Here is a 22,622-nt window from a genome sequence, read left to right on the forward strand (position 1 = left end):
TAGGCATGCACCGAATCCTTCCCAAGGCTGATGTGCAACGGAGCCATTCAGTTGCTCGCAACAGATCACTGCTATTGAAATAGGAGTCTGTTGCGGGTGACTTAACTGCTCTGTCAGACATCAGCCTAAAAGATGCAGCTGAATACTAAACCAATCTGCATATGCAAATTAGGCTACTAAAGGGTTAATGTGGGTCCAACAGATTGGTAACCTCTGTAGTGTGATCATCTTATTTTTAGTTTGATGAGGCAGATTAAAGTCTTAATGTAAGGCTGAATGTTGTTTTTTACTTGCCGTTAATATAGAATAATGTTCACCACTAGGTGGTATCCATCGCCTAAGCATTTCTTTTCACAGTCTCAGAAAGTGTAACTTTTGAAGAAGGCTCTAGTTGTATATATAATATTACATGTTCAAAATATATGTTGAGCTTGTAATCAAGATTTTATTAACCCTTGTCATTGCAATGCCTTTGGTATCCAGGTTGTTGTTTTTTTTATAAAAATATTTAGGGCACTGTTAATTTTATATACCAGTTTATAAGACATACATATTCTCATCAGTCTGATGCCAATGTCGCAATCACTATGGTCACAGGCAACCTCTTTAGTGCCAAAGGAACAAGTAGACATCATCTGCTTCTCTAAGGATGGAATATGAACATATTGACATAAGCCCATGACAGATCTATGGCAGCCTGTGAGCAAAGCACAAAGCAAATGGGGAGAGGCTTAAAGAAAGAATGTCAAACAGAATCATAGAAAAATTACACAAAACCCACATAGTATAAAAGATGTGTGATAACCTGTTAAATAATAATAAAACACACAAAGGATGCAAGAAACAAGTGGATAGATGTATTGAGATATTCTCAGTTTGTGGGTCTGCAGCTAGGGTTCATTTGAACTGATTAAAATATCAGATGGGCCATATAATATGTAGGGTGTTCTTTGTCTTTCTGACATTCATATAGATATGCATATACATTTAGTTAATAAGTAACAATGTTAGGACACCTGCTAAATAAAACTTTTTTTCATTGCTTATTTGGTAAAGCTGACAAGGCCATATTCATTACATATTCATTCAGTATCCTTAACAATTCCCTATATGATATTTTTATTTTAAAAAAATAAAATTGAATCATTTTTAATGATACTTTTATTGTAGAAAAAAAAAAGTCCTGAATACTGTTTGAATGAATATTAATACCTATATTTTGCAGAACCACCTTTTGCTTATGTCTTTTGGGTAAATACATAACCTACTTTGTTCCATATTTTTCAGGTAGATAGCTTCCAGGTTATTCAGGCTAGCACAAAGTGTCATCATTCATAACTGGATTGAAAAAAGAATTTTACCTGGGATATTGTATGACATTAACATTTTGTGCTTTACAGTTTACTTTGGTATTGTGTTTGGGATCATTGTCCTCCTAAAAGATTTATCTTTGGCCAAGTTTTGGGGTCAGATTTATTATGGATCAGGTTAGGCTGTCCAGATGGATTCCCAGCAGTTGCAATTTAACAAAACTATTAATTAATATTTTCTGAAACTATTCCACTTTTTTGAACAGTAGAATACATGCATTTTCAATAGGTGACAAAACACAGTGCTATGAAGTAAGACATATCTTTCAATAGGTAATCCCCAATAAAAGTTGGTCCCTAGTCCCTGAAAAGCAGCATGATGCTACCACCACCATACTTTATTGTAGGTATGTGAGTTTTTTAAGGTGTGGAAAGTGTCAGATTTGCTCATAAATATTGCTTCAAACATTGGTCAAAAAGCTCTATCTTGTCTATATCTCCACCAAAATATGATGGAACGGGCCAAAGAAATGGGAAAAATACATCAAGAAGGATTAGTAGCCTCTCTATATGAGAAACAAGATTAGGATTTATTCTTGGAATCAGAACAATATTAAACTTAATAGTTCTAGAACATTTTAGAAAAAACATTTGTAATTTTTATAGATTGGAGTGGCCAATCTCTTTTTTTTTTATAGAAATCTTTACTAGTCTAATCTTTGCTAGTCTCATTTATGTGAATATACCAGTGGTCATGATCTTGGCAAGCATATGTGAATCAAAACTGTACGGCTTACAATAAGCAAGTGTAATACAGAAACTATTCTTTTTGTTTGTTTTTTTATGCATTTATGTTATACATGTATGTTGCCATACATGTCTTTTAAAGGTGAATACCATGCACTGGTACAGGTAAAGCTTTGCTATCACTGCAGCAAAATGTATTAACTAATGTGCACAAGTTTATGTAACTATAGTGATAAGCAAATTTTTTCAGCAGGCATGGATTCGCAGCAAATTTCTGCATTTCGCCAATGGCGAATTGATTTGCGAAACTTCAGCCACGTAAAAAAAAAAGACGCGGGCTGTTTCATGATTTTTTCTGTTGTTTCACAAATTTTCCAGCAAAGTGAAATGGGACAGATTCGCTCACAACTATATGTAACCTGAACAACCTGCAAAAATGTGCCAAAGGATGCCAAAATAACATGCTAATACAAAACATATAAGCCCCAAAAGACTGAAAGCTGTTGTTGTGTAACAGTATCACATACAAACTAATTTTCAGTTTTAGTACATTTAAATAAAATATTACAATATGATATCATGATTGTGTAGAGTTTTTTTTATTTTATTTATACCTACAATGCTACAATTCCTACAATCTGTTATTAAAAGACCTATAAAAATAAGAATCACAGAAGCGTGCAACTGGAACTGGGAACTTGGAACTGGGGTCTTGGCTTGACAAGAGAAACTTCATGGTTTCTATGGTAAGGGTAGCCAGAACCAGCAGTGCAGAAAAAAAGGACGGACACAGAATGCATTCTTTAGTTATTACATTTACTGTATTATTTTGACATTTTTTAAATTAAAATATATTGCAAAGTTGCTTTGAAGGGATGCTGCTTTAACAAAAAAAAAAAAAATGGGTTTATTGCCCCTTTAATGAGTTTCATTTACAAACAAGACATTGACAATGTAAGCAATATTATAGGCTTAAAACCTGTTATTGTACTAGAACATCATTTCTAGCCTTACTTGTAAGGCTCAATTGCTGTTTTGAGGAGGCCTCTATGTATACCAGGGATCCCCAACCTTTTTTCCCCTTGAGCCACATACAAATGTAAAAAGAATCGGGGAGCAACACCAGCATAAAAAAGTTTCTGGGGGTGCCAAATATGGGCTGTAAATGGCCATTTGTTAGCCCCCGTATGGACTGGCAGACTACGTGAGGCTCTGTTTGGCAGTACATCTGGTTTTTATGCAACCAAAACTTTCCTTGAAGCCAAGAATTCAAAAATAAGAACCGGTTTTGAGGCCACAGGGAGCAACATCCAAAGGGATGGGGAGCAACATGTTGCACACAAGCCAGTGGTTGGGGATCACTGATGTACGCCATGCTATTTTTTTTACAGAGCACAAACCTTTCCTCTTTAACAGTACTGAAAATGGCTACTGACCTATTTTTTTTTTACCTGACGTGTAAGACTTTATTTTGTATTTTCAAAATAAAATACTACATTCTTTTTAGCCTATATAGTTTCAGTGGTGCAAACATTTTGCAGTTACTTGAAAACCTAATTGCAGTTTAGGATAAGGCTTGCATGCTGACAATTAAGGTAGATATTAACACCTTAAAGGAACAGTAACACCAAAAAATGAAAGTGTATAAAAGTAACTAAAATATAATGTGCTGCTGCCCTGCACTGGTAAAAGTTGTGTGTTTACTTCAGAAAGTCTACTATAATTTATATAAATAAGCTGCTATGTAGCCATGGAGGCAGCCATTCTAATGAGAAAAGGTACAGGCACATAGTAGATAACAGATAAAAAAAACTATTGTATTCTACAGAACTTATCTGTTATCTGCTATGTAACCTGTGCCTTTTCTCCTTTTTTCCCAGCTTGAATGGCTGCCCCCGTGGCTACACAGCAGCTTATTATATAAATTATAGTAGTGTTACTGTAGCAAACACACCAGTTTTACCAGTGCAGGGTAACAGTGCATTATATTTTTATTACTTTAAAGCTCTTTTATTTTTTAGTGTTACTGTTCCTTTAAGGCTGATTTTTAAAGCCTTTCAGTACATCTTAAAGACAATAAAAGTGTGGAGAGTGTGCTTGGCAGGAAGAGATGGTTGGAAACTAGGAAAGACAGGCAAATGAATGGAGCAGAGGAGTCTCAGGCAGATAAAGGCAGAGAAAGAAAGCAAGGAGAGACACTTGGCAAAAGTATTTACCAGGTACAATACAAAAGTATCTTAGAACATAATTATGTTATGATTTATGGGGACATTTGGATATATGTATTCTATAGAAGTGGCTTAGTACTGCAAGTTGTCAATAATTCAATAAGTTAGACACTTTTAAAAACAAACTTTACAGTAATTTTCTTTATCCGAGGCCCGACTTGATACAAATGTGCAGACTTTTCAAACAGAGAAGTTTATTCCTTCCTTGGGAATTGTTGTGTATCGAAATGTATTTAACAACAACAGCAGGTAAATAGTCTGAAGCATTGCCAAGATGTTGTATCGATAAACAATGGTCAATAGATTTATAATCGTGATATCACAGGGAGATCTACATCAGGTTGTCTATTAGTAAATCCTTTTTAAAATGTTCTGTAAACAAAGGAAACCAATTAGTTTGTATAGAAGACCTCATTTTTAACATGTTAAATTATTTACGAGAAACAATAATGGTAACATATACATTTAGTTCAGCATGGCACGTATTGGCATTACAGAATAAATATGTGTGAAGAGATTATTTTCCTTGATTACAATCACGCTGCATGCTGTGAAATCACTGACACCGCCGGAGTGTGGGGAAGGTCACATGCTTCAGAATCAATAACTATTTAAATGGAACTCATGGAACTGATTTAGAACTAGAGCAGAATTTCATTTTTCTAGTTAACAAATAAACCCTCCATAATCCAGATACAAAGCAACACTGAAATTTAAACTTCTGTAGATTGTTAAAAAATGACTTACATTTAACCCTTTGCTCAGATAACGACTTGCTTCTAGCTGATTCAGGAGAAGGCAAAAAAATAAATATTAACTCTGAAGTATAAGTAATAATTAGTAATATTAAAAAAATGCATTATATTGGATACTTATGATATATCTAGGAAATGTTTTGATAACCTGCTTTAACTAGTTTATCACAGAAGGTTTATTCTTCCCGTGCAATTAAAGTAATTAGCAAGTCGGTTATATCAGGTGATCAGATGATTATACTCAACATCATCACACTATAATAATGCCAACTATAACTTGGAAAGTGCAAATAAGGGCGAAGACACACAGAGCTACTTAGTGGCAGCTACTTGTCACAGCTACTAAATGCTAGAAACTACTCTGCCATAGACAATATTAAAAATTGCCTCTGCTAAAACACACATAGAGATAACTACCAGTAAAATATCAGCATTGTCTGTTTCTAGTCAGTACAAGTAGCTGCTACTAGTAGCTCCATGTGTCTTCACCCTAAATAAAAGGGAAATTTACCAACAAGGTAACGAGTTGCTTTTTGTGGAGCAATGCAAAATGGTAGCCAACAAAGCTACTTATTCAATTAAACAGTATTAAATATGCTTTCATGTAATTCATGTTTTTTTCAAGATGCCATGAAGCAGCTACCCTTTTCAACTATTAATTTTGCATTCTGTGCACAGGTGTGGAGCATTTTACTAAGAACTGTGGTGTGGGGATATGGCAATGGGCATGGGCAATGACTACAAGAAATAATGCCAAGCGTGTTCAAAAAAGTTACATTGTAATGAGAGCCCAACAGAAAAATTGAAGAAGGCGACTTAGGGGCGTATTTATTAACACTGGAGACAAACATCACCGATGATGCTGCCTTTAGAAACAAACCAGATCTTTGCTTTTGTTTTGTCTTGTAGGTGGCCGTTCAAATTCTGGTTGCTATGGGCAACATTACCTGTGATATTTGTCTGCAATGTTTATAACACCCCTTACTGTTGTTCAGTAATTCTGGCAGCCATGTGACCATTCATTGAAATGGAAGACCTAAATTAACAACCATTTTCCGATGACGCATTAGTGTTATTGATATAGCAACAGCATTCAAGTTTACTTTTATCATATACATTTAAAATATAAATGCATTATAGATACAATAATGAAAGCAGAAGTTATTTTTGCTCATTGAATTGAGTTGAATGTTTTCACAAGTCCCCAAGCTGATACTAGAAAAATTCCAACTATGAGCTATGGAAATAAAACAATAATGTCACACTATTTAGCCTCCTGCTGATCTTTGTCCTCCCGGGAATTAGTGCTGGCTGGGTTTTAGAACACAAACATGGGATGTTTGAAAACAATTCGCACAAACAGAGTGATTTCATAATTTCACCCACAGCTTTTCAAAATTCTTCTATGTTTGGAAGGGAAATATCACACTAAAAAAACCTAAATAAATAAGTGCTACAGTCAACAACCATTGAAATGATATTTTTTTATGTATACCTATTGCACTACACTCTGGAAACCAAAAAAATGCAACTCTTGTTTTGCCCTCTTGCCCTAGCCTCTGTGAAGGTGTTGAGGGTTCAGCTTCAAGGTTTAGCCTGAGTCAGCTGGCCATTTGTTGGGGTTATTGTTTCTTGAGCAGCTGGGGCATGGCCAGCAATGGAATAACCTGGGCAGGCTCAAGGCCATGAAATTCAATTGCAGTGTGTCACTGCCTCCCTACACAAGAGACACAAGAGTATATGTACTGCCCCTGCCTTTAGCTGAACCTTCCCAGTTATTCTTTTGTCCCAGGCAATGACAAAACTGTGCCGCTTAGAGTTTAAAGTTTAAAAAAAAAAGAAGAAAGCTTGTTCCCCTACCAACAGGGCAGACTACACTCAGCACACTGAGTGGCCCAAGGGTTCCTGCCAGGCCTTGAGCAGGTGTTAAGTATAGGGCTCTGGATATGCAATGTATCTGCAGCCACTCCTACTTGCACTTTAAAGGAACAGTAACATCAAAAAATTAAAGTGTTTTAAAGTAATTAAAATATAATGTGCTGTTGCTCTGCAAAAAACTGGTGTTTTTGCTACAGAAAAGCTACTATATAAATAAGCTGCTGTGTAGCCATGGGGGCAGCCATTCAAGCTGGAAAAAAGGAGAAAAGGCACTGGTTACATAGCAGATAACTAGTAGATAAGCCCCATATAATGGGGGTTTATCAGTTATCTGCTAAGTAACCTGTGCCTTTTCACCTTTGAATGGCTGCCCCCATGGCTACACAGCAGCTAACTTATATAAACTATAGTAGTCTTTCTGAGGCAAACACACTAGTTGTAGCAATGCAGGGCAACAGTACATTATATTGTAATTACTTTTATACACTTTCATTTTTTGGTGTTACTGTTCCTTTAAGAAGTGTAGGAAGTAGGGTAACCCTTTAAATGGCAGCAAGAAATGTGCTTCACTTACATATACCACATTGTTTAAAGAGACAGAACCAGCAGTGCAAAAAGGGACAGACAAATACTGCATTCAAATAACTATAAAACAATTCAAAGAATAAATTAATATATTTGAAAAGTTGCATAGAATTACATTTTCTTTCATTAGGCAAAATATTGTTTTGGGATTAACATTCCCTTTCAAAGTTTTCCTTGCACACAATGTTAATTTATTTTTTAAACAAAATCGGTTCACCTTTAACAATATTCTGTTTTATTCATAGTCTCTGCATAAGAGGCTGGAGTAAGGTGCAGGGGTGGGGGTGGGAGTTGTATGCCTGCTTCTCCTTCAGTCTCGGTGCCAAATCTCAGCCAGCTGCAGACGAGCACATTCCCACCCTGCATGTGTACTGTGCAAGCTTAGCTTTATTGCTGGGAATAACATTTCTTCTTCATCTTCAGTTTAGGAACTCTTTATTCCAAAGGCTTCATTCCATAATGTTTCTCCTTGGACTTTGCCTTTGCTTTATACCACTTTCCTTGGGAAACAGTCCTTATTTTGCTGAGAATAACTTAGCGGAGATAACAATGACAAATGAAGACAAAGTAAGTACTGTACTGCAAATAACTATTTTACTGATAGCTGTCCAGTTTCTTATAATGTTCTGTAAGCAGCTATAAAAACAATATATTCAGTCTATATGTCCCAAATATAAAGTTGTTGCTAGGTAATGTTTGGAAAGTTAATGATGTTCCAGAAATAAGCATTTTACTGTGTTAGTCAATAGATCAGAAGGAAAAAAGTGTTTGTGTTATATGTGTTTTTTTTATTAGTGCAAAAATACATTTTTTCCTTCTGAATGCTAATGATAAACAGTCTTTTAAAACTGTCCTACACAGAGCAGTTTTGAAAAAATAAGTTAGGAAATGATAAATGTTACAATAGGATATCAAGCTCCAAACAATACAGAAGTGTTATTATTTTCATTCTTATGCATGCCTCCTTAATATCCATGCAAGGACAGATGGGTGAATTTTATTAGAACATTTGTACATTATGAACATTATGGGTTTGATGACAAGTTGACCCATAAAGAAAAAGATTCTCACCTATTCTTAACAATAAGATTTATTAGATGATGTTAGGTAATAGATATGGAAATAAGGGCTTATAGACACAGTTGCAAATACTGAGCTTTTGGTCAGTTTATTCTTATGGTGCGGTTCACAGTATAGATATCTGCTGCAAGGTACCCAGTCTGCTACTAACTGAGCAGATCTGATTGCTACAAAGTTTATATTATTAAGTCAAGAGTTGTTATATTTCACTCTGATGCATCAGGTTTTCAACAGCACTCAGGGAAAATTTAGGGGTAGGTAAAAAAGGGCATTTGCCCCTTGGCCCCCCATCATTCCTTGGGGAGTTGTAGATAAAAGTTCAAAGGATATAGAGTATTTACATTTTAATATACATGTTACATGGTACAGGGATAACAAACCTGCTGCCTTCTAGTTGTTGGTAAACTCCAGCTTCATACAAACATTCTGCTGGCAAGTAGCCTGGGGAGCTGCATGAGTGAAAGGTTGCAGAAAAGTCACAGAAAAACTGGCAACATCTCAGTAGGAACAATCATTTTCATCCATTCATTTATTGTTTACTAAAATAGCTCCCTTTTTTACTTTATTGTTGCAATAGCATTGAAGTAGCACAAAATCCCTACTGCAAATATCTACAAAAATATGCAGCTGTAGTGAGAACCAGCAGTTCTGTCAGCTGATATTTTACAGTCTATGGCATGTGGGTGGGGTTAAACTATATGGCTAATTAACAATGGGCAGGGGTGCAGGTATCAGAGTGCAATTATGCTACTTCCCATTGTATGACTGAAAATTTGCCCCTAAGTGATTTACTTAGAGCAGGGGTCCCCAACCTTTTTTACCCCTGAGCTACATTCAAATGTCAAAAAAAGTTGGAGAGCACAAGCATGCAAAATGTTCCTAGGGGTTACAAATACAGCATGCAATTGGCTATTTTTTAGCCCCTGACTAGCCTGGCAGCCTACACGAGGCTCTGTTTGGCAGTACACCTGGTTTTTATGCAACCAAAACTTGCCACCAAGCCAGGAATTCAAAAATAAGAACCTGCTTCGAGGCCACTAGAAGCAACATCTAACGGGGGGTGAGCAACATGTTCCTGAGCCACTGGTTGGGGATCACTGACCTAGAGTAACAGCAGTATGAGTCATAAATGATATTCCCAGCTGCTGAGCAGTATGTGTAAATTATTTGAACTAGTATAAAAAAAGCAACATAAATAGTATAAAAACAGCCAAAACTTCAGATCTATATCTATCTATTTATTATACAGTATACGATATGAGATTTGATATTTTTGTGCCGAGTACTGAACAAATGACCTCTTGATATATTACTGCTGTGGCACAATGGGGGTGAGGGAATGTATATTTCTATCACAGATGCAGAAAGAGTCAAAATTGACCCTTTCTGCTCCTTGGTGGGCTCAGTAATAGTTTCAGTAGGCCGGGCATTGCAAACCGGAAGCGACCTCCTAAGGGTGCTTAGCTTTCCCACTCAGAGGTGTTTTGCTCACTGTAATCCCCTCAGTGAGAACGATGATATTAAAAACACCAGAAGCAGCATCCTATTCAACAAAATGAGAAACATGCATCCTACATCATACCACTGAAACAATATGCAATCATTAATGAATCAACAATGAAGTTAAGTTCAGCATGCCAGTTTTTCATTGGCCTTTTAGCAACCACACAGTAGGAGAACACGAGTAGCTTCCTGTTCGTCCTGCATCAGAGATAAAAACACAATGTACTTACACACTTAGATATTTTGATTTGAATGTTAAATGCTGCAAAATAGTTCTCAATAGGGAGGAAGCACACCAATACACACATTTATTGCAGCACCGACATGGCACAAGCATTTGGGGAACAACCCTTCCTCAGGTGTCATCATTGGTGTGCTTCCTCCCTGTTTGGAACTCAACCCTACATGTGGCCTGGAAGCAGTTTGGAAGATGAATGCACCCTAAGAATACAAGTAAGTGTTGTGCTAAAGATTGAATAATATTAAACAAAATAGTTCTCCATGCAGCATTACATAGCAAAACTGCCATTAATAGCTTCCCTTTAAGGTTCAGAACAAGCTAAAGACGAATGAAGATGAAGATCCGTGTGCCCCAAGGTCACACCCAGCATTTCAGTACCTAACTGCCATGCTATTCTAGCAGACTGGGTACTTCTGGAATACAAAGTTGATGATTAGTGATAGACATGTCGACCTGAAACCTGTGGGTGAATCCGAAATGGAGGAATAATTTGGAGGCAGGTTGGGCACAAGTTGGCAGGCTATGGGTCTTAAGGTCCCCATACACGGTAAGATCTTCCCCCGATATCCCCACCTACGGGTGGTCGATATCGGGGAGCTTGAAGTTAAAAAAAAAAATAATCCGATCGTTTGGCCCTGGGGCCAAAAGACCGGATTATGTAGGCGGCAATGGGGCAGTCGGTTCGGGGACCGCATCAACGAGCCGATGCGGCCCCCGATCCGACTGAATCTTTTAACCTGGCCGATCGATATCTGGCCAATTTCAGGCCAGATATCGGTCGGCCAGTCCGCTCGTTTCTGCCCCTACACGGGCAGATAAGCTGCTGAGTCGGTCCAAGGGACCGATATCGGCAGCTATTATCGGCCCGTGTATGGGGGCCTTTAGACAGGTGTAGGACTGAATGTTTTTGTTGAACAACTATTGTCAACACTGCTAATCTACAGTACACTCACCAAGACACATACATGTGTGCAATTCAAAATTCTTGCCCTGCTGGTAAATAATGTATCTTGTGCTTTTTTGCATAGAGTGTACATTAGGGCTGGGCTACTTTCTAACAATTTTAAACATTCGGTTTCACTCAGAAGAGAATTTACTAGTGAAGAGCAGCATAAATGTGTGTGTGTTGCAATTATTGCTGTCATTATGGCACCAGAGGGTGTTGTGCATGTTGCTCAGAGAATAAATATGTGTGTGTTACAATTATTGCTGTCATTATAGCACCATTGGGTGCTGAGGGTGTTGTGCATGTTGTTCAGGATACCCAGTTCATGTAAGTGGTAAGGAGCATATGGCATCTTCAAGGAATGTGCAGCCTGACACAAACCAGAGAATTAATACAGCTCACTCTAAAGGCTACCAAATATAGCACTGGTTTCATCTTGTTATGATTTTAACAATACTTCTTTTTTAACTGATGTTGTAAAGGTTTTTATGTACATTAATGTTTACAGAAACTGTCAACAAAATGTAATAAAAGTAGCATTTATCTTTCTAAAAACAGCATTACACCTTTACATTTTTTAACCAGTTAAAACATTTACCCACATAAAAGCCCACTGGTTACAAAGAGGAGAGACACGATTCTTGTGCTTGATGGGAATGGCAGGGCACTCCCTGCTAATTTACACTGTAAAAGGAAAGGTTTAGTGTGGAGTCTTTGTTGGTTATAGAAAAGATGAGAGGCCTGTCTCCCCTCAGAGAGTAAAATAGATTCAGGGATGCGTGAGGCCCTCTGGTATTTGACCACAGAAGCGTTGAGTTTTCCCTTAGAAGTGGGGTCAGTCAACTGGCTTGCAGGGATTTTCAAAAGCAGAGGAAATAGCAAGGAAAACAATGTACATCCTTATTTTTCACCAGGAGTAGCTCACTGTGATATTCATAACAAAGCAGTGTCCAGTGGGTTTGTAATGTGGCCCTACGGAGCAGATTACATATCCCCAAGGCAAATGTTCTAACTGGCATTGCAGACATATTCAAATAGTTGTAATTAATGTTTTGGTGTAAAATTTTATTATACTATATTGGAAGTGGGTATTGCCAGGGCTGTATTTCTCATCTGTCGCAGAAGCTATATCTTTATGGCAACCAAGAGGCTCATATCAACAATTTTCTTTAAAAGTGCCTAAAAAAACCTAGGTCTCATATAATTTATATAACTAGGGCTTGTACTGAAAATGTTCTACCATTTTTTAATAGAAATGGCCCCCTCCTATCCCTAACTGCTGCATGTGTTTATGTAACAAATGTTTGAAAAGTCTATTTATAAGGTTTAACATTAAATGGCACCTAATACCTCTCATAGTGCTTCTGAATGAGAGCTATTATTACTGAAAAAGTATACACAAATATGCATATAAATAAGGATCCATGCTGAAGCATGTTCTCTGAATAATTATAGAGAAATAAAGTGACGGAAAAGCCTATTTCAACCCATGCCATTGAGCATAATATTTCAAATTATAATGGGTATGTAAGGCACACTTCCCTACTTCAGTCAATGAATATGAGGCCTTTTTGGGTCAGGGACATGTGCAGTGCTCTTACACTATAAGTCAGGAGTATTTGTAGGTCCATAGAATGACCTTGATCTGCTGTGTGTCATCACACTGGGATTCTTTATAGAACTCCCTTAAACAAAATTCAAAGGTGCTGCCCCAGTGTTCTCATAAGGTTTGTGTGTTCTATATAAATATATAATATATTCTGAGAATAACTCTCATAAAATGTCCAGCAATAATCCAAACACTTGAATGACCATGGGAATCTGTACTATGGCATGTGATACAGACACTTACTGTAGCAAGTTCTGTGCCAAAATGGAATAATGCTGATGAGCAAAAATCCAGTTTTATTCTCCCTTATCTGCTATCTAAAGTTACCCTGCTGCCAAGGGTAACTCTGTGCACACAAAGGCAGGTTTGTGGTGTTAATGTTAAAGCACAAAGGAGAGAAATAAATAACATTTTACTTGCAGATAAGGATTGACCTTTCCAGATCTAAGAAAGGCCATTTTGTTAAAAGCCTGATTTTTAGCTTTTGAATTTGGTTACCCTTTTCTTTATGTTAGAATGATTTCTTACCCAGAAGTTGCTGTCTTCTGAAGTTGGTGAAATATCTGCATGTTAGTGGTGGGGTTATTTAATACTCCGTATATTAAATAGTAAAAACATAATTATAAGATAAACGCACACAAGCAAGGTAAGGAGAACAATGTCCTTAAGACAAAAGAAGTTAACGACATTTCCTGAAAGAATGTACAGTGCTGGCACTGAGACATCTACTTTGGAAAGCTTTATGAAGAACATGCATCTGCCATTATCACTGTCAGATGTATGTTTCTGTTAAAATCAATATGTTTTGCCTTCATTTATCACACAAGCAATTCATCTTAGCAACCTGGACCACAGAGGACAATAAATTAATTGGTTTAAAAAGGTAATTTGCTCAGATTTGACTCTGCTTGGTAGTTCAATAATAAAAAAAGTTTCACCAAAACTTTGTTCTGTGTAATCAAAACCATAGAATCTGATAGGATAGGATTGCCTCAGAATGAGATATCTGGTGCCTGATGATCTCCATTAGTGTATGTGAGAAGTCACTGTTTATGAGGCTTAATCCATGACCAGTCACCTTTGTGCAAGCTTCTCTATTACAAATAGGAAGCACTAAGTTTGTTATTCTTAAAAGATGTTTCACCTTAGACATAGGTTTTGTATCCATTGGTGCTCAAAGGGGTTGTTGAGTACTTTTTATTAAATTATGTTTCACATTAGACATAGGTTTTGTATCCCCTTTGAGTACTTTTATACTTTTAGTATGACATAGACATTGATATTATGATACACTCTGCATTTGTTTTTCAGTTTTATTTTTTTATGGTTTTTTAGTTATTCAGCTTTTTGTTCAGTAGCTCTCCTGTTTGCTGGGGTCTTGTTTACCTTAGCAACCAGGCAGTGGTTTGGATGAGATACTGGAAGATAAATAGGAGAGGGACTGAAGAGAAAGACAATGATTAAAAAGTAACAGTTCTAAAAAATACAATTCTAAGCTCACAGAGCAATAGTTTTTTTGGCTGTTGGGATCAGGGACCCCCATTTGAAAGCTGAAAATATGCAGAAAAGGAAGGCAAATAATGTAAAAATTAATAAAAAATGAATAATGAAGACCAAATGCAAAGTTTCAAGGAATAAGACATTCTATAACATACTGAAATTTAACTAAAAGGTGAACAACTCTTTTTAGAACTGCCAATGATATGAACTGGATAAAGCGTGCTTATAAATCAGTTTAAACATGCTATTTGTCTTCTGACTTATTATATATACTATATAAAAATTGTTTCTCTTTTAATAATCCAGAAAGGTAGCTTTGTGAGTTTATTTTTGCAGTGACCTCAATGCAATGCAATCCCATTCATTCTTCAGTTGACCTCTTGCAAAAGCACAATGGATCATATACAAGTGATGTGGGAGGGCAGTTCCCATGGGATATTGTTGATAAACAGCCCAGGAAATGTGAGAAATGTAAATACTTGAATTTGATAACATGAGGACATGATTTGTCTAGATGTCTGAAATTTATATAGTACAGGTATGGGACCTATTATCCATAATGCCTGGGGCCTGCGGTTTTCCAGATAAGGGGTATTTCCGCAATTTCTTCATACTTTAAGTCTGCTAAAAAAATTACATGTAATAGACTCTACAGGACTGTTTTGTCCAATAAGGATTAATTATATCTCAGTTGGAATAAAGTACAAGGTACTGTTTTATTTTTACAAAAAATACAAAAAAAATGTACAAAAAAAAAAGCAAATTTTAAAATGTTAATTATTTGATTAAAATATAAATACAGTATATATATGGTCTTTTGGATACCCAAACTTAATTGTTTGTGCCCTAATGGCCTCAATAAAAATTGTGATTTAAATTTACATTTCAGTGACTTAAATTACTGTCCAGGTATAATGTGTACTTCTGTAGGCAGGTCTGTTGGTATTTTATTGGTATTTCATTGGTAGTTATGCTATTGGTTATTATTTTTGACTGAATAGGCTTCAATACAGAGCTGGTGATCACACTGTTTAACAAAAAAGAATAGTTTTAGATGAACAAGTTACAGATGCTTTGGCCAGATGATCCTATCTACAATTATTATTTGTATTTACTTGTGTAGGTGAGTATTTATAGCAATATGCTCTAGATGAGCTATGCATATTGGAAGTTTATTGTATGGATATACTTCAAAGGCTTGATAAGGGAAAGGCACACACATACATGTTGATTTTAACTAACATTAACAAAATTAACATTTTGATTTATACAGTCTATATATAACATTTTATATCATTATAACCTTATTAATTGATTTCCTTTAATATGTAACCATTATCTTTTGAGATATGTATATATATATATATATATATATATATATACATACAAAGGCTGCAACAATAACACAGTACAGAATCAGAAAAAACTGAGAAAAGGCTAGACAAAATGCTGCTTGTCTGGGCATTAGCTAAACACAGGAAAATGCCTTAAACTCTGTACCTTCTATTCAAATGCTTTACAGGATTTATCCAGGATTTTAGGATTATGTTTAGGATTTTGCCAAGATAGTATTTCCTATTTCCAACAGTTATCGCAATACCAGAGACCAGAGTTTCTGCTATTCCACAGAGACAGAGAAAAAGGTGCTGCCAAAGTGTCTATACAAAAACAAAGCAACAAGCTAAACTGCATGCAAATTGGAGTATTTAGCTTTACCTATTCCCCTGCCTCAGTGCAACTACTACATTGACTGTAATGGGATTAAAAGAGAAAGAAAGGTTATATTCTTGGAGGGTTCTAAATGTTAGGAACCCCTCCAGCCACCCCAAAAATAACAATCACTTTCCTGTTAGCCCGACTGGTGCTGGCTACACCGGCCCAGGGTTTTTCTAAACCAGCACCACAAATTGTCTTCTCCCACTTCTTCGTTCTTCAATGGCTCTGGGACAACATATGTACAGTAGAGTGAAAAATACCTCATTTTGCAAGTTGGCTTTTCACACTACTGGCAAGAAGAAGGCAGGAAAAGGATCACTCTGTGGTGCTCACACAAAAGTACCCCAGGCTGGTGCAGTTTTCTGCTAAAAAGAGCACTGTCCCAGGGTATCAGGTAAGTGATTATGATCATTATCTCATTCCATATATATTATATCTGTATACATTATTACAGATTAAAAATTTAATTTTAATTTAAGAATTTATTTGCCAGGCATGGATTTGCTGCAAAATTCCGCAGTTCACGTTTTTTTTTTACAGAACTGCTACAAAAATTGACTACTAATTGACCACTATAAAAAAGTAAAAAGCCGCAGGTGCATCCAAAACGTTGCGGTTGCTTGAAATAAGTCATGGTTGTGATTTTTTTCTCTGCTTTGCAAATTTTTCAGCAGCTTTGTGAATTATTCGCCAAAGCTAAACAGGACAAATTCACTCACCACTATTAATTATATTATAGTATAATCCTTACCCTTTTAATTTTTAATTCTAATTACATATACGTTTCTACCCAACACTTATGGCCTACATATTACAGGCATGCATTTAAAAGCAGATAAAGGATGTCAGGCTTGTAGCCAAAGTTGCATGGTGGGTTGCGCCCACCTACGTCAATTTATTCATGGGTTGGTGGGAGGAGTCCCACATCTATGGAGGTAGCCCAATTTATCTACACAAGATTATTTTTTATAAACGTTATGTTGATGACCTCCTGTTCGTTTGGCAGGGTTCTGATTTAGCATTTTCGCATTTTGTTAGCGAATTGAACATTAATGACTTGAATTTGAAGTTTACTAGTGAATTCAATAAGGACACTATTTCGTTTCTAGATTTGAAACTTGTTGCTATGGGTTCCTCGCCGGTAACGCTCTACTGAGAGCTGACTCTTGTCATCCGGGTCACATGTTCAAAGGTATTCCCTTGGGTAGTACATATGGCGCTTTCCTAGAACAATCGATCCTTTTGCGTGACAGATTTTTGAACCGCGGGTACAATATGAAGTTATTAACCACAGCTTTCACTAAGGCTTTACGAACAGAGAGGTCAAGTTTGCTTGCTAGTAACAGGGATTGTCGTGGAACCAGGATTAAGAGTGGTAATTGTCCACCGACTTTTATTACTGCTTTTAGAAATCAGTTTTACAAAATTAGGCGAATAAATAAATAGCCTTATTCCTGTTATTTATAATGATTCTGATTTGGAAGTGGTTTTACGAGATGGATGCAATGTTGTTGCACGGAGAGCTCCCACTTTGGGTAATTTACTCTCTCCCCGTTTATGGAGATCCCAACCTATAAAAACTACCTGGCTAACCACGAAGGGGACCTATCATTGCAGTGCCCGCAGATGTGTGACTTGTGCCCATATTAAACAATCTACTAGCTTTTGTTGTACAGTGACTGGGAGTTCGTATAATATGTACTTTTATGCTAATTGTAATACACAACATGTTGTCTATCTCTTAACTTGTTCAAAATGTGGAGCTCAGTACTTAAAAAGTAGGATGTGGGAACATATTAGGCATATTGTTGCGAGTGATAATAGCAGTCCTGTGGCCAGACACTTTACACATTGTTGCGGATCTGATGTATCGTTTTTATAGATTCAGGTAATTGACAGAGTTTTTCCAGATGAAAGATGTACAGACATGTATGCCAGGCTTTTGCGTTCTGAGGTCAAATGGATATTTATTCTTGATACACGGCATCCTAGTGGCCTTAATTACGTTTTTGACGTTAGATGTTATATCTAGCCTCATGAATGCCATTTGTTCTGTACTCTTTCACTTTAAATAGATTGCTAATTTATTATCAATCACTATGTATTATAATCAATATTTATTTATTATGACTTAAGGTCTACTATAAGTGAAATGGACTGATTTGATACATATATAATTCTTTGTAATTGCTACATGAAGTCTTGCTTATTGTACATATTATGTTGTTGAAGGTCTTTTTTCATTAGTATTTCAATCATGAGGGTGGGTGTGTGTTTGCCTTACCTTGTATGTCAATCAATGTGAAACACTATTTAAATCTTCCTATCACTATATGTTTATGCCTATGATTAAGTGCGCACGCGCACGGAATGAGTTAGGTACTTTGTTTTTAAATGGACTAATAAAGACCTGTTTTTAGCGAGACTTCTCTGTCTGGAGCGCTTGGAGTTCTTTTTTGTTTTGTGGCGGGTTGCTTGGAAATATCCAGTTTAAGAGGTTTTTTTTTACCATAATTTGCTACCTGAATTGTTGCTTGATGCATATTAATTGTCTTTTACAATTGCCATATTATTTTTCTGCAATACACAAGCCTGCATGGACATTTAATGATGTAAATAACATTTTGCTATGTATATGTAAGTCAATGTTAAATCCAGTATTCTGTTCCACACGCTTCAGGGTCACCTGTAATTTGGAGCACTGCTTTTAAAATCCACTAAAATAGTTAAACATTAAAAAAATTTGATTTCCCTTCAGCATGGATTTATGCTGGGTAAGTAAACATTAATTATAAGGCAGCATTTTAAGGTGACCTTACACAGACTGAATTACATTACCCCATCAATTGGCAATGGGTGTCAGTAGCACCCATGAAGCAGGTTGTGCTGGTAATGTCCCATCAAAGCATTGAGAAGGGCCATAGACAGATACAATTTTCAGTTTGGACATACTAAATACAATTAGATGTGTTTCACAAAAATGCCTTTTTTTTACCAAGGTGCCATACCTGCCTAGACCAGAAGTATGGTTGAAGTAGGTCAGCCTGTGCATCGGGCCACATTTAGAAGTATAGAACAACAAATAAGGCATGAATAAAGAGCTGATTAAACAATACTTTGTGGGGAATTGCTGGTTTTCAGAGCTTACTAGAGAACTGGTTTCTTGATTATATGTCCCATCATACCTATATTATTAGGAATAAAAAATCCACTCCAGTAAAGTTCAAAATATGCTACATCTGTTTTTTTGCAGACTCAATCTCGAGTTCCAAGGCAGGCTTCCTTCTTGAAGAGAAGAGTAAGAGTAAGCAGTCTGGTAAAACTTAATCCTTGTTATAACGCAAAATAGGGCTTCTGTTATTTGTAGAAAGAAACAATAAAAGTCACATGGGTTACAAGAAACTGAGTTTTGCTTCTTATACTGTAATTCTACATAGAACATATCTAACATTTCAGTTTCCTCCACTACAACGGCACTAAATGGCTTTTGATTGTATGCTACAATGGAGTGTGCCCCTGTATATTCTATAGGACAAGTAGACTATTTCGCCCCCAAAGGAAACATCAGAACTTGTATCTTTCCAGACAGACAACCCTGATTGTAAAAATTAATATATAATTATATAGTAATATTTATTTTAAAGGAAACAAAACCACAAGTCGCTGAATTCAGTGTGCAGTCCACTATTATGTCACGATATGCTTTCACAGCGGTCTCTTGCACTATGGTGAATCGAGCAGCTGAGGCCAAAGAAGGTGTTTTCCAGATGCTGATTCCAGCAGCAGCTTTTGTCTCAAATTTTACCATGTAAGTATCTCTTATTATCCACCTGACTAAACCTGGCCACACAGGCCACCTGTCTTTTATGGTGAAATCTGCTCCATGTTCCTGCATCTGGGCCAAAGCAATGGCTCTGGGTGCAGGTACAACAATAAGCTTTTTGGAGCATATGAGTGGATTCTTGGCCTGCGTTTATCCGCAAGCTGAGAATCCACCCCTATGGCAGTGTCCTAAACTGCACTGATCCAGACCATTGGCCTGCTTGCTGATAAATCAGATCAGTGCAGAGAGTTATTTAATAAAGATAACCTGAGAGTGTATGTGTTTTACCACTTGTACTACTATCTATAGAATGTGATAACGGGTAACTAATTCGAAGGACAATGACACAAGGAGCTACTTACAGACAACTACCTCTCACTGCTGCAAAATAGAAAATACTGATAATTACTGATAAGTGTCTTTATGTGTGTTTTAGCAGATGCAATTCTCTGTATTGTCTATGGTAGGGTATTTTCTGACATTCTGTAGCCACAACAAGTATTTTTTTGTTGAATATCTTTAATGTATACTGTCGTACCATTTTATGTGGTTTTGATCAGGCATGAACATGTGAATAATGAAACTGCAATACTAACTTACATGGCCAATCTCACTGCTTGACTGGTTAATTATTTGTTTAAACCCAGGTTAACTATGTGATTTCTCTTGAGATTTTTTAACCTTTAAACACACCAGTATTAAAATAAGAATAGCTTTATATATAAAATCTGATAATAATAATAACAAATGATTCTGTAACCAAAATCAGTTGAACCTTGTTCTATAAAAAGAATCAATGTCTGTCTTAAATGTACTGCAGGATTGTTGGAGGGCGAACGTACCATAGTGAAGTCACTTGGAGGAAACAAATGGCTAAAGAGGGCAATGAACTTGGGAGTGATAAGATCCTTGGCAATGGAGACAATGGGTAAGCAAGGACATCAAGTTTTCAAAAATACAAGGCACAAATAGTACAAGAATGTCCAAGACAAGGAATTTCTTGTGTTTTTTTTGTTGAAAGAGAACTATGGTGGTTATGCCTCTCTTTGCTTAGTGGACTCAAAATGCGCCTCCAGAATATTGGGCTGTGTTTAAGCAGCTGAGGCTTGAGGGCTTATTGGCAGGAAAACTCTAGCAATGCCACTATTGATATCCTAGGAAATTTCTGTACAACAGAGAGTAAATATCAAGTTATGCCTACGTGTTGACAGGACTCAGAAATGACCTGTGTCCAGCAACACAAACTGGAAATTCAGTAATTCACCAACACGGTTACTGAGGAAATGCTCAAAGCCACTGTTTCCCTTTACTTATAAAGAAAAAAAGAACTGTGCTGATGTGCAGTGTGAATATATCATATATTGAGAAAAAAATATCATATTATCTTGATTTGATATAGAGATAATGGCATGGAATTATTTAAAGCCTCTGCAAGCATTCCTGGACGGAACAAGGCGGTATTTCTTTTGATGTATGAGGAGCTCCTACAGAGGCGTCTTGGAATGTATGAGCATACCATCAGCATCAAGCCACAGCAGCTAGTGGGACGCCTTTCCGTAGAGGTGAACATATTTGAAAACTCTGGAATTACTGCTTTAGAGGTTCCTCCTCTCCGCAACAAGCAGAGAAGTAAAAACACTGGTAAGCACAGGGTTGGCTGCAATAAGCAAAACATCCAAAAAAAAATATATGCAGTAAGAGGAATTCTCTTTGTTGTGTCTTTTTATAATGAAATGTGAATACCTTTCATCTGGGTTTTGTTTCTCCATGACTCCATGTTGGAAAATATTCCATTTACCATGGTTTGGCATCCCAGGTAAATGAAAGTGGTCTTGCACTGACAGAGATAATAAGTAACCGGCATCTGTTAAAGCTAACAAAACTGAATTTATCCTCTCAGTGCTTTGATTATTGAGTTAAACGTAATGCTTAATTAAAGAACTGATGATTGATGTACTGGTGCCGAAAGCAAGAACAAATAGTGGAATGTTTCCATACTCCTTGTGCTGAGATAATAGCAGAATGGATAATAGAAGGGAACATTATAATGTGTGGGGGATGCAGCAAATAATAAGGATGTTAAATCATTTAGCAATGATTTAATGACCATTTAACAAACACTCCAGGCATATAATGACTTTCACTAGGTACCGGGCTGATGACAAAAATGTAAAGTACATTATTATATTTGTATTATGTCTTGCTATACCTAGGAGTGAATAACAGCTTTTAATAGCAAATTAAATGTGTTATATGCAGCCCTAACCTAAAATTTCAGGTACAAATAACTGCATTACATTGGCTAAACCTACTACTGAATGCTAGTGGTAACATTAATAGTAACTAAAAAGTTATGTTCCTTATGGTTTTGCTTATTAGCTGGTTAATAGGAAAAAAAACTCTATAGGGGAATTTCAGTGTAGGACTATTTGAACCTTTCCTGAATTCTCTCATATTCTGTAATATGTAATATTGGAAAAGTACTAGGGGGTGCAAAAGCATGCCCCTTAATGTTAATTCAGTAAGCACTTCATCCCCTGGTTCAAGTCTGCACGTAGGCTAAAGCTAGGGACAGGGTTTGTTGTGGTTCCCTAACTTTCATGTCTGAATGATGCACAAGATAGGGGACAGGTAAGGGGTGAGAAAGGGGTTGCTTTCCCCTCCCACCCCTCAAAAATAATGCTCTTCTGAGCACAGTTAG

At 36.6% G+C, this 22,622-nt stretch overlaps 1 protein-coding gene across 2 annotated transcripts in view; it reads left to right on the top strand.

The window, feature by feature from the left end:
• Window positions 1–7,808: 7,808 nt before the first annotated feature.
• Window positions 7,809–22,622, top strand: part of itih5 (inter-alpha-trypsin inhibitor heavy chain family member 5) — a 40,827-nt gene continuing 26,013 nt past the window's right edge. The window contains exons 1-5 of one of the 2 annotated variants that reach the window (XM_031899051.1): window positions 7,809–8,070; window positions 19,352–19,414; window positions 19,743–19,906; window positions 20,742–20,849; window positions 21,321–21,562. In XM_031899051.1, the coding sequence (XP_031754911.1) occupies window positions 7,963–8,070; window positions 19,352–19,414; window positions 19,743–19,906; window positions 20,742–20,849; window positions 21,321–21,562 (685 nt within the window). In that variant the 5' untranslated portion in view covers window positions 7,809–7,962. The remainder of the gene's footprint in view (window positions 8,071–19,351; window positions 19,415–19,742; window positions 19,907–20,741; window positions 20,850–21,320; window positions 21,563–22,622) is intronic. The other variant, XR_004222004.1, reaches the window with a different exon arrangement.

Source organism: Xenopus tropicalis, chromosome 3, assembly GCF_000004195.4.
Source record: "Xenopus tropicalis strain Nigerian chromosome 3, UCB_Xtro_10.0, whole genome shotgun sequence".
NCBI lineage: Eukaryota > Metazoa > Chordata > Amphibia > Anura > Pipidae > Xenopus > Xenopus tropicalis.